General features: G+C 37.2%; 1 protein-coding gene across 1 annotated transcript; it reads right to left on the minus strand.

The window, feature by feature from the left end:
• Window positions 1-3309: 3309 nt before the first annotated feature.
• On the minus strand, window positions 3310-7621 carry LOC111996137 (alpha-galactosidase 1). Its single transcript, XM_065782135.1, is given in 16 exon segments — window positions 3310-3656; window positions 3868-3918; window positions 4026-4101; window positions 4341-4500; window positions 4642-4886; window positions 4969-5103; window positions 5193-5251; window positions 5774-5871; window positions 6006-6060; window positions 6063-6129; window positions 6131-6157; window positions 6285-6346; window positions 6639-6821; window positions 7068-7190; window positions 7193-7298; window positions 7430-7621. Coding segments are annotated over 16 exon segments (1860 nt in total). The 5' UTR covers window positions 7607-7621; the 3' UTR covers window positions 3310-3420.
• Between the last annotated feature and the right edge of the window lie 6338 nt (window positions 7622-13959).

Here is a 13959-nt window from a genome sequence, read left to right on the forward strand (position 1 = left end):
TGGCATTTTTATGTAATTTTCGTTATTTTAGGTTTAGGGCATTTACTTCCTTGTTTTTAGGTATTTTTAATGTTATTTAGTCAAATTAGGGTTTTATATGCTTTCATAGCCGCCTTAGGGTTTCTAGTTACCATAGGTTTTGTTTTTACTATTTAAACACATTGTAGCCTCCAAAGGGAAGTCAGTGATAGTTTATTATCAATAAAAATTCAGACTTATGTCTATCGTATTCTCTGGTGGATTCTAGACCTATCACCTTGTGGATTCAAGGAACCCCTCGTGGACTCGAGGTTTATTACCCAGGAACTAACAGTTTAGTTTCTGTTTCATCAAGAGAGCATTGTGTGTGCTTCTCTTCAGGCTTCCGCGACATCAGTTGGTATCAGAGCCTTGACTTACCCTAGTCTGATGGCTAACCGGCGAGACGGTGACCACCACAACAATGACGGCAATGATGACGTCAACAACCCAGTCCTCACTAGGGCTGAGTTCCTTAATTTTTGTGAGGAGAATCACCAATTTTGTGGAAAGAGTCAGAAAATTATAGGTGAAATCCAGCAAAAGATTGCTACTCTTCTTGCTAGGAAATCATCTTGCAACAACAATGTTCAATATATTAAAAGACGCACTCCTAACTACAAGAAAATTCCATTCTTTGACGGAGATATGTGTAGGATGGATTTTATTGACTGGCTTCTTGATTTAGAAGAGTATTTTAATTTTTGGAAGATTTGTGATGAAGAAAAGGTGCGGCTTGCATCTAATAAATTAGACAATGAAGCAGAAGAATGGTGGGAAGACATTCAAATTGATAGAAAGCGACGAGGTAAGCATCCAATTCGCTCTTGGCAAAGAATGAAAAGAGTATTAATTGATTTATGGTTTCCTAATGACTATTATGATATACTAGATTATACAAGTGTTGATTATAAATCTGTATATTCATATGAAAAGCAATATATTCGAAACCAAAATTATGACAGGCAAGTCCATGTGTCAAGTAAAGGAAAGGGTTTGAGGGTTGAGAAGAAGCAACCTATTTCTAAAGAAAATTTTGAAGTGGTTAAAAAAGATCAAGATTTGCTACAAGCTATTGAATTGAAGATTGAAAATACCACTTGTCAAAAATTTGAAGAAGAGGTCAAAGAAACGAAGGTTGAGTTGATTGTGAATAATGACAGGAATGAAGAGATGGTAATTATTGAGAACGTTGTGGAAGATTCAATTGAGGTCAAATATGAGGATGAGTCCACAACTCACAATCCTCAGGTCTCAGTTGATTTGTTGAAGATGACTACACAATATGTTGATTTTCTTGGAGTAGAAAATTTTAATTTTACTATCAACCCTTTGTTGATTGATGTTGCAAATAAATTGAAGATAGATAAGAAGAAATTTTATGCTACACTTTATGACAAATTCAAGTTTCAGAACCAGATCAAGTTATTAAAACATTCAAAGTATTTGTTTATTTGGAGTGGAAGATTTCAGATTTCAAGAATGAACTCGAGGACGAGTTTATTTCAAGTGGAGGGGTCTGATGTAGGACAAAATATTCTAATTAATTTCTGTAATCTTTTATATTTGGCATTTTTATGTAATTTTCGTTATTTTAGGTTTAGGGCATTTACTTCCTTGTTTTTAGGTATTTTTAATGTTATTTAGTCAAATTAGGGTTTTATATGCTTTCATAGCCGCCTTAGGGTTTCTAGTTACCCTAGGTTTTGTTTTTACTATTTAAACACATTGTAGCCTCCAAAGGCAAGTCAGTGATAGTTTATTATCAATAAAAATTCAGACTTATGTCTATTGTATTCTCTGGTGGATTCCAGACCTATCACCTTGTGGATTCAAGGAACCCCTCGTGGACTCGAGGTTTACTACCCAGGAACTAATAGTTTAGTTTCTGTTTCATCAAGAGAGCATCGTGTGTGCTTCTCTTCAGGCTTCCGCGACATCAACTTCTTGGGATTAGAGGGTTATATTCTTATATGACAGGGCTAATTGGATGGGTGTAACTGATTTCTCTTAGGTTAGCAATCTTTGCTCGATCAAGTATCAGGTGAGACTCAGGTGAGATTGCAGGTTAATTGTTTTTCTAAAACTGTACTTCACCTAATAGACATTTCTTGCTCAATCGAGATTCTCGATGCAGCAATTCCAGCTTCAGCACTTTGACCTCTTAATCAAATAGAATTTAACCCACAAATATTCAAGATGCACTAAGATCCTAACAAAATTTATAGATGTAATAATGTAAAGTTAAAAGGCCAAATAGAGTTATTGCAAACTGTAATTGCAAATAGACAAAGACAAAAGAGGTGTTCATGAGTTTTAGTATAGCCATTACACTTGTGGCATGAGGAATCTGGGAGGTTGAATTTCCTACTATGGATGGTAGATGGCTTTTGTTGAAGAAGAAAATTTGCCTGATTAGTGAGGTAGGTTTGCTTAACAGTATAATTTTCTCTGGCCATAGGAAACCCAGATCAACTTATACTCAATGCTAGATCGAGATAAATTAATAAATTCTTTGGATCTGATTAGCAGTTACTGAATGATCCTATTGTCTTGTTTGCTTATCTACAAGTTCAATTAATGTCTAGAAGAACACGACCTAGGTTGAGGTTTGAAATAAGTCAAGGAAGGTATCCATGGATCATCCCATATCTTGACTAAGGCATCAGTACTAATCAGTAATCATTGATGCTTGAAGGAAGTGTAAACTTTTAGCCTTTTAGGAGTTTTTGTAATACCAACCTTTGCACGCCTCCATTACCTTTTGGGAACAGTTCGAATACCATCTACTAACATNTCTAAACCCAATGATTAAGGTCATACCCAGTCTACCCAATGTATAAAACTCTCGTTTATGCGGGGTTTGAGAAAATTGGTGGTAAGCAGCCTTACCCACAATTTCTCTTTTTTGGAAAAACTAATTTCTTGATTCGAATCGGCTACCAGTCATTTTGGGTGAAAGGCAAAGCCCAACTTTTATTGTGTTTCTGCATTACCAACTGCGCCCATAATTTGTTGCTGCCAAAACCAACTTGCCAGCCCAAATTAGCTAAAAGGGCATTACTTACATCATTGACCCATCTTAAACCAATAACTCCAGATTGTTTAGACTCATGCAGACCAGGATTTTAATGATATCAGAGAAATCTTTTTCTTAAAGAAAAAAAACATATACAGAATTCTTATTTAATTCATTCATACCACTAGTCTAAACAAAAAGAGAGAGAAAGAACATAATATTTGACGAGAGCAATGGTATAATTCTCATCAACTAGCCTAAAGACATAATCAAAATGCAGACGAAGTAGAGTGTTAAAGAATTATCATTGCCTTAGCACTTTGTCATATACATATCGCCTTCGTTGTATGTGGTACAGCATAGATGACTTCATACATCTTAGTTTAAATTAATCCTGCCAACTTACATTTCAGGACAAATAGAGCACAGCCATGGGCTTTTACTCCCCTTGATATGGTCTGCTTTCTAACTTTAATGTCATTTCCACTCCATACTTCTTTGCACTGACAGGAATTTCCATTGAAGTTTTTACCAGGAAGTACCTTAGCCATGTCCGATATCTTTGCAGATATTACTGTCCTCTCAGGGTTCAGATTGGAAAAAGCAACATATATTTCTCCTAGAAAGGCAGAAATAATAATCATTAGAAAGCATGAAGAATAGAGTTTTGCACTTTTTATTTTATAATTCATAAAAAAAAAAATCATTAAAAATGTGAAGAATAGAATTATGCATTTTTTTTAATTAAAAAAAATAGTCTTGCACTTGGCGGAAATGCACAGCTATGGGGCTCTACAAATTAGAGTTCTATGTTGGTGTGGGATTCATACCTTTTCTTCCAGTTGCGATCCAAGAACGAGTTCCACCAGGACGGACTTCAGCTGCACAAATAATCAGCTAGTAACTCAAAAATATGAAACAATGGGACCACTAGCAAAGTTGTTTGCAACATTTTATAAAATAAAGCACAAGTATACAAATCTATCACCTTTGATAGAGTTTACTGTTGCACATAGACCAGAATAGCTATTTGCCAAAGTTCCATTAACGCTCAGCTCCCACATCTGCTAAGACTAAATGCATTAACTTCCAACATCAATTCATAAATGTAGCTAAGAGTAAGTAACACAATAATGAAATTAAGATACAAAGGCAAAGCACACGATTTTTAAAAAGTACGGATGAATCTGTCATCCAGAAATAATAGTTTACTCCCTACATTTTTTCCTAAAACTTATATTATTTTGTTTGAAACATCTCTTATTCATGATATATTGAAAAAAAAAAAAAAAAAAAAAAAAACCTGATTTGTGTGCCATCTGCAAGGTGCAAATGCACCACTCTTTAACTCTTTTGAAGTAAGCTTTTGATTTGGAGAACCCCCCAGGCAAAACTCCATTCTATCAGTTGCAAATAATTGGAGTTTCCCTTGATATTGTTGTTTGTGGAACATCCATTCATCTCTGCATCAGAACAAATGTATTGAAATTAATTTGTAATTATATAACTAAACATTGATATAAAAAATTTAGTATAAGTAAACATGAAAATATTTTAAAAAAACATTTTGATACTATCAGATCAGAGAAAGAAAGCAATTTTACGATGAAAATTGAGGCTCTTTCTTGTATAGGCAAAATGGCTCTTGATGCTTGCTTCCTAAGTGTTCTTTCCAGCAGATTTGTTCAAGGTTTTGGTCCAGAGCTTTAATAGACCACCCAATTGCTTTTGAATTTGTGCAGCTTGTGAGGCTCAAAACATGTGTATCCGATGTACTTACATCGGTCAGATATCTTCCTGACTGGCCGTCAATACTCTTAAAATTCTTCGTACTAGTAATATAAGGAAACTGCACAAGCAACTAAATAATATGTTATGTTGCTATTTAGACGAAGTTTATTTTTCCCAAGACTATAGATGAGTGCACATGCCTCCATATTATTTAAGCTGAAAGAATTTATCTCTAACAGAGTAGGATTTGTTAAAAGGTTGTATGTGGCACCGTCTAGCTTTCTCACATCTCCTCCAAACATGAGAGGAGACTTAGCCATAGACCACAAGGTCATCTGCGAAAATAAGAAAGATAAGGTCAAAATAGAGTGCTTAGTTATTTTGAGGGATACAGAGAACTAACTATTTTGTTTTATATAGATACCTGAGTTCTTTGCTCATCTGGAAGAAGCCTAGATGTTCTGTGTGGACCTTCATTTGAACCTATAATATTTGAACATATTGAAGTTAATTGTTGGTTTTTGTACGTTTAGGCTAGGCTCAACTTTAAAATTAAGCATTCAAATCTAATCATTTATATTCTGAGACTTTTGAAAATCTCTAATTCACTTGCCAATGCTTTGTCATAGATATACAAAATGTTTCAAGTAAAGAAGTACGTTGTATAACTTGTTTCTGAAGCCATGCCACTTGGTCTAGACATACTTCTGTTTTAGTAGAAGTCACTCAACGGACTTGGAATGGTGAGTTTTTTGTTTTTAAAGATGATGTTATGCATATTTGAGTGCATGGACCCATTTGACACTCAATACTGCTGGATCAAGAAGCCCAAAATGTACAGCAAACATCACTTAAACAATAACTAAGTTCATAGATTTATCTAACATTACTCTGACATGGCCAAACAAATTGTGGTTCATTCGATCCTACAAAGCCCTTTAAATAAGGGTAAAAATTTTCTTCATGAGATGAATGAAGGAAAAGCATCAAGAAAATTATTATAACCTGGATCAGTAAGCCATCCTAGTGGTAGCATATCCGAGTCAGGCCATGACTTCCCCATCAAGCCCTTAGCTCCTATCATATTAGCGGTAGATAAGTCCCTGATAAAAAAATTAAATTTTATTTCTACATTATCTAATGATAGGTCAAAAAAGCAGTAAATGGAAAAGAAATAATGATTGAAAGGTAACCTAAACTCCTAAACTCTTGAACAGAAACAGAACAGTCTTTTCACCTTGTAATATTGAAATGAGCCGCAACATCTCCCCACGTATCCCAATCATCCCCATGTTCACTAGTCCACTCACATCCTTGGCCATTGATGGGGTCACACCGGTTCCAGGAGACAGTGAATACAATTATGGGGCGGTCAAGTTGCTTAAGAACCTGGGCAAAGGTGCACCATGTAAAATGTTAGCAATGCAAATATTGTACAAAATATTTCAGATGTAACAATGATGGTTACTGTAGGGAGACAGACAAAGATAGGGAGAGAGGGAGGTATGCAGTTTACCTCTGACACATAGGTTATTTCATTTATATCCAAGTCATTTCCAAACACACAGTCGTGTTTCACTACAAGGAAACAGAAGCGATCAGTGTCAAACTTAGAAAGTGGAAAATTAAGATTGAACTGACAAACAGGTGACTGTCCAATTGGATTTGCTGTAATAGGTAGTGGATGCAATCAAAAGATTGTACAAGGTTATGGTTGTACAACATGCACAAATCAAAAGTTTTAAGTGTCTACATGCATAAATTCTTAGGATGTCAAGAACACCCTAACTGATACTAATTCTACAGTATGTATTGCGGCAATGCATGTAGACTAAGCAGGCCTACTTTCCATCAACAATGGTCAATTTACCAAAATCAACACCCCACTAAGCATACTGTTCATAGAGTGACCTCAAGAAGGCTCTTCCTGCTCCCAACTTGGTATCTACACTCATGAAACAGTGCGGCATCCATGCACATGCCCTTTCCTTAATCCCTATATCTTTTGCATACCACTTTCGGCCAAACTCTTCATAAGCACGTCCGTGATAAAAATAAATAAATTAAAAACAGAATCTTAAGCAATGATTATTAAGCTAACTCTTAACACTTTTTGAGGTAGTTGCATTACATATTCCTACAACATTGTTTATATTTCTGAGAATTAAACTTTAAATTGGGCGTGCTTCCTTGTTCTTTCATAAATAAATGATAATAAATGAATCATGCTCTAACATTTTCAATTTTATTGGTATTTCCAAAGTATTTATAGCTGGAATAAAAGGCAATACAGTGTTTATGTCCAAGATAGGGGTGTTTGCATTCACTGCCTGTGTACTTATTCCTCTCATAACATGAATCCCAAACTTCAAACCCATCCTATGCACTTTCTTGGCTACTTTAGTGAACCCATTCACGCCTTTGGGTCAGGGGCCATCCTCCCCCATTCATCAATTACATCAAATCCTAGAGAGTCAGGGTAAGCACCTTTGACCTTTCTCCGATGCCAAAGATAATCCACCACAACATACTGCAATGCAGAGATAAATGGTAGCAATAAAAAGACATAAATAAGTTTCATTACTTAATAAAATCGTCAATCTTAATAGCACTAAATCAATCAAAAAGAAAATGAATTATAGACATCCAAAGTCTTCACACCTTATATTTATGGGGAAGTAGCCGCTCAGATATGATTTCAGCATTTTGCAAGAACTCTTCTTGGGAAATGGTCCAGCTAAAGGAATCATACGAGTTCCAACCTCTAGGTGGGGAGCTCGCTTGTTTTGGTTCTTTAGCGGATAGACTTTTAGACGATACCCTGAAACGAGACACCATTTATGCACATAATTTTCTTCATAAAACCAGTAAATTCAGTTACATAACCTTGACACAATTGACAAATGAAATATATGGTTCAACAAAGACATGAAAAAAAAAAAAAAAAAACATGAATCACATAATACTACACTCATGAAATCATTTCAGCATCTTCATTTTCTTTCTGATATTGGACAAAGTACTAAGCTAATCATCCCTAAGGTTTTGTGGTGTCTGAGTTGCTCATAAATTTGAATGATTAACCACTACTTTTATAATTTGTGCACTAATCTTCACTAATATCATGAGATTTGTATAAAGAAACTAATGCATTGTTAGTGTTTAGTAATTGTTTTGCGTTGGAAAACATATTACTAAGCAAAATGATGACCAAAGAAAAACTTACTAATTATAGCAAATTATCCCCAAAAAAAAAAAAAAAAATACTTATAGCAAAGAGTCTTGTAATTCAACTGGCAATTTCCAACAAAGATATCCATTTCAAATCCTCCTGGCCCTCCCCTAACTATCAAATTATCAATAATAATAATAATAATAATCATAGTAGGGAATTTTAGCAAATAGCAAACTTGGAGTTCCACCAATATATATATAATTTTTTTATTATTATTATTAATAATTTGATAGTTTACAAGGGCTAGAGGGGATTTGCCTCATAAACACAAAAAAAGTGTCAGTTGAGCTATAACACTCGTTGTCTGTATGCATACACATTGTGTGATTAATGCATGTTGGAGAAAATGATGAATAAGACATGCAAAAACAGATAATCGTGCTTATCTTCAAACTTCAGCAGTTGATCAAATCTCACAATTGAATGTAAAAAATGCAATGCAGGTATTGGGAAAGTGAATAAGTAACAGTATAGATGTAGAGGAAGAAGAAGAAGAAAGAAGCTACGTACGTACGTACCTTGTTGGGTTTTGAAGAAGAAGAACAAGAACAAGGAAGAGAAAACAGATAGAGGTGAAGACAACATTGTTGATCTTCATCATATTCATGGTACCCATCCGAGGAGAGACTGAGTCTGAGTTTAACTGTGTTGATAAGGTATTAATATATACTGCTTCCTATAGATGGTATTACTATTTTCGTAGCTTATTTGTTAAAATACAGATAAAATATATGCGGCTGTTTTTTTTGTAGTTTTATTTGTTAAATATAAGATTTGTACTAAAGGACACTAGAGGAAATTAAAGCAAATTTAATGGGTCTGTGTCTTTAAGCAAAATTCAGATACCATGGGAAGTAAGCCACCAGGCTGGGGTGAGCAATGGAGCGCAGAAGGTTATGGTGGCAATGATGATGATGGCAAGCTCATGAACAAGGTAGGAAACAGCTGTGGCAGCAAGATGGGAGATGTGAAAGCAGCAGCATCGGCAGGACTCGGCAAGGCCAAGGCAGCTGCACCAGTGAGCGTCCAAAAGGTTAAGAGCGGAACCTCGGTGGGAATCAAATGGGTCAAGAATCAGTACCAGAAAAAGGTCTCTAAATGAACAAAGATTTGCTCCTTTGATTGGATGTGTTAGAGATATATATTAAACATATATTAGCCCAATGTAATAGGCCCAATCCCATTCCTACTTGTACTAGTAGTCTAGGGTTTAGTCGCCTACATATACTCATGTTAGGGTTCATTGTAACACAAGGGATTTGTACTACACTCTTATACAATAAAGATGTAGCCTTAAGGGATTCCTCCGTGGATGTAAGCCGTCAAGGCTGAACCACGTAACCCTCGTGTTCTCAGTTTTCCTATTCTATGCTTCCTCTTCTGCATTCACTCTAGTATACACAACATGGTATAACACATCACATTGCGTTTGATAATATTATCCATTTAACATGGTATCAAAGCTAATATTCAACATGGTATCAGAGCCAAACTTTGTTCTTGGCATCAAACAAACATCTCTACACAGCAAAGAAGATCATCACGTGCACATCATCATCTAAAGTCACACATGCTTGCCTGTGAGATCTAGACTCCACAGCATCACGCAGCCGCCTTGGCTCTGTGCTGTGTCAAAATCCAACAACCAAGCGAACCGTGACTTAACTTATCAGATCTGCGCAACTCCAAGCTCCGCCTGACGAAACCAACACAACAGACGTGCTCCACAACCTCACGCGACAAAACCCCAGAAATCCGGTGGGCCGAAGCCTCTACACGCGCCTTCACGCGCCGTGGATTTCTCCGATAAACCTCCCACGCGCCACCTCAGATTCCTGAGTTCCAGATGGTCTTCTGAGTACACGCGCCGCCCTGTCGACCTTCTCGTCCGCCGATCTACGAAACCTGAAATTCCGATCCTCATCTGAAGTCACACGCGCTTACACGCGCCGCCAAGGTTTTTGTCTCGCCACCACGCGCCGGAATACGCTGACACGCGCCTTCCACGCGCCGAAGCAGTCCTGCTGATGTCATCTGACGTCACGGTATGACGTCATCCCTCCACGTCAGCATGACACGTAAGCCCTAGTCCACGTCAGCACCACGTCATCAGGATGAGTCAACGTCTCTGCAGCCCGATCCGTGACCCGACCCGGAAAACCCGAAACCGACCCGGTCCATGTAGCGTTGACTTTGACCCTGATCTGTTGACTTTGACTTTTTGCGTTAACCTTTGACCAAAAGTCAAAATTTCCGAAATGGCCTATCTTGCTCAGTTTTTCGCGTAGATTCCGATTTTGGACTCCGTTTCTTCATTTGAAGCTTCGAAATTGGTCAATTGGCACATTCTTCATTGTGGTTTCTTCAAAAGCATTCTTCAAGGCATCGATCTTCTCATGCTTATCCAACCTCAAGCCTTCATCGAGCTTCCGCCTTGAGTTTGAGGGAGGGTGTTAGAAATATATATTAAACATATATTAGCCCAATGTAATAGGTCCAAGCCCATTCCTACTTGTACTAGTAGTCTAGGGTTTAGTCGCCTATATATACTCATGTTAGGGTTCATTGTAACACAAGGGATTTGTACTACACTCTTATGCAATAAAGATGTAGCCCTTAAGGGATTCCTCCGTGGATGTAAGCCGTCAAGGCTAAATCACGTAACCCTCGTGTTCTCAGTTTTCCTATTCTATGCTTCCTCTTCTGCATCCACTCTAGCATACACAACATGGTATAACACATCACATTGCGTTTGATAATATTATCTATTTAACATGGTATCAGAGCTAATATTCAACAGGATGAATGAAAATTTGTATTTGTTCCAAAAAAATAACCAAGAACATTTTACATGAAACTTTATACATATAAGTGGACAATGTGAACAGCTCTCTTTGTTGGCTTGGTAGTCAGTTGCTCACTTTTCTTATCCCAAGCCCGAAGGTGGACAATTTGATTTAGTTTTGCTGTTCCTCACCCTCTATAATATATTAATATTGTTGTGCTTTATGATGTACATTATGAAGATTTTGTAAAATCCTTTTAGTGACATAATGCCATGGCAGTGCTAGCAAGCAAGCTCTACCATAGTAGCAGATAGCTCCCACATGACGGCACTGGCAGAATTAAGACTATGATCTCAATTTCGACTTAAAATTTCAATCGCAGATGACTATTTCTGTCTCCCAGAACGGTCTGTATAACAGCCGAGTCTATAAATTTATCAGAACTTTTCGTAATAATCTCACAGGAAAACACTTCTTAGTTTTTAATAGTAAGGGTTACCATTAAACCATAGTATTAAGAAAATTGGAAGAGAGAGCTTTGAGAGAACGGAGATTCTGATTCAACAATTTCAGAAAATGTAAGAAGTGATTAATTAGATGAGTCCCGGTTTCTATATATACAGCAACAGAGGAACTAAAAACTAAAACAGAAAATTAACAACTTCCTAATCTAACGGAAATACAACAGAACCATTAGATGCTTGACAAGTGGACTACTAATACAATTAACTGGGATTAAATTACATCACAAGCTGAGCACGTGATCTTCATTAATCAAAACTCAGTCGTTTTGTTCTTCAGCTTGCTCTGTTCTTTTAACCTCACGCGTGTCGTTTTGCCTTGTACTTGAGTTTTAGCTTTGCCGTTTTTATGTGATTCAGTTCCATCTTCAACATTCCCCCTCAAGTCCTGAACCTCAAGTTCTGAGACTTGACCTTCTTGAACTGAAACTTTATCTGCGATTTGTGCCTTTACAATTCTAGGAACGAAAATGTCTTTCAAACCCAACTTTCCAGAAAGTCTTGTAAAAGCCGAGAAACTAAGTGCTTTGGTAAAGATATTTGCCACTTGTGAATTAGTAGCAACATGAAACGTTTTAATCATACCCTCCATGATCTTATCCCTTACCAAATGACAGTCTACCTCGATATGCTTTGTCCTTTCATGGAAGACTAGATTTGCAGCTATATGCAAGGCTGCTTGGTTATCACAGAACAACATAGCAGGTCTTGTATGATTCACCCTTAAATCTTTAAGTATTTGCAGCACCCAAGTAACCTCACATGCTACACTTGCCATTGCTCTGTACTCAGCTTCAGCTGAGGACCTGGAAACAACACCTTACTTCTTAGACCTCCATGAAATTAATGATTCCCCTAGGAAAACAGCATAACCTATTAATGACCTCCTAGTGTCAGGGCATCTAGCCCAATCTGCATCACAAAAGCTCTTAATGTGCAGATCAGATTGGCTTGGGAAGAAAATGCCTTTACTTGGTGAGCCTTTTATATATTGAAGTACTCTATTTGCAGCTACTAAATGGGGCTCTCTTGGCTGTGATACATACTGACTCAGCCTGTGCACAGCATACATGATGTATGGGCTTGTCAATGTGAGGTATAAGAGTCTCCCAATGAGCCTTCTTAACTGAGTAGGATCTGTTAATAGCTTTCCTTCATACTTAGGCAACTTCAAGTTTTGCTCCATGGAAAACTTGACTGGTTTAGAACCTAGAAAACCTGTATCTTCCAAAATTTCCAAGGCATATTTTCTCTGGTTCAAGCTTATACCTGCATCAGTTCTAGCTACCTCGAGCCCTAAGAAATACCTTAAAGACCCCAGATCTTTCAAACCAAATTGGTCATCAAGAACCTTCTTCAAATGTTGAACACAAGTTGGATTATTACCAGTCAACAATATATCATCTACATAAACTAAGAGCACTGTGAATGAGGCTCCTTGTGTGTGTGTAAACAAAGAATAATCTGATTTTGATTGAATGAAGCCCATTTGCAAAATGGTGGATGAAAACTTCTCAAACCATTTTCTAGAAGCTAGTTTCAACCCATAAAGACTCTTATTCAATTTACATACTAGATGCTGCCCCTTGCTGTGAAATCTAGGTGGTAAATACATGTAAACATCCTCAACCAACTCACCATGTAGAAAAGCATTATTGACATCTATTTGGTGAAGAAACCACCCATTCACAGTAGCTAAGGATAAGACAATCCGAACTGAAACTGACTTAGCAACAGGACTAAAAGTTTCTGAATAATCCAAACCAAGCCTTTGGGTAAAACCTTTGGCAACCAAACGTGCTTTATACCTCTCTATAGAGCCATCTGAATGATACTTAACCTTATATACCCATTTACAGCCAATGGCAGATTTACCTATAGGTAAAGTGGTGAGGGTCCAAGTATTATTGAGCTCCAAAGTTGCAATTTCCTTGTCCATGGTAGCTTTCCACTCAGGAAACTGAATAGCCTGAGAGAAAGAGACAGGTTCTGTTGGGACAAAACTAATAGCCATGACAAAAGATGCAAATTGAGGTCCAAGATGTGAGTAACTGAGAACATCTGAAATGTCATAAGGCAAACCAAAAGCAGGCTTGGTATTAACTGCCTTACAAGAATAATCAGCAAGGTAAGAAGGTGGGTGATGGGTTCTAGTTGATCTCCTTAAGGCAGGTAAGGAAGAGGATGAGGGAATAAGCAAAGATGGAACAAGGGAAGGTGGTGAGGGAGGAACAACAGGGTCCAAAGCAGAAGGTGAAGACAAGCCAGGCTGGAAATCACAATGGGAATCATTAGAAGGTAAAGACAAACCAGGTTGGGAATCACAATGGGAAGGATTGGAAACAGGAGGAGTAGGATCAATGGTTGAATCAGGTTGGGAAGTGACCAAGATTGAATCAACTAAAAGAAGGTTTGAAGGATCAGGAACATAAGGTGCATCAGAAACACAATGGGGAAACACAAAAAAATCTAGATAGGAAGTGGAAGGATGATCAGATGTGACAAAAGGAAAAATATGCTCATAGAAGATGATGTCTCTTGAAAAATGAATGGAATTGGATTCAAGGTCAAGAACCTTGTAACCTTTAATGCCATGAGGATAGCCTAAGAAAACACATTTTCTGGCCCTAGGTGCAAATTTGTGCCTAC

The sequence above is a fragment of the Quercus suber genome, unplaced genomic scaffold (assembly GCF_002906115.3).
Source record: "Quercus suber isolate HL8 unplaced genomic scaffold, Cork oak 2.0 scaffold_290, whole genome shotgun sequence".
Classification (NCBI taxonomy): Eukaryota; Viridiplantae; Streptophyta; class Magnoliopsida; order Fagales; family Fagaceae; genus Quercus; species Quercus suber.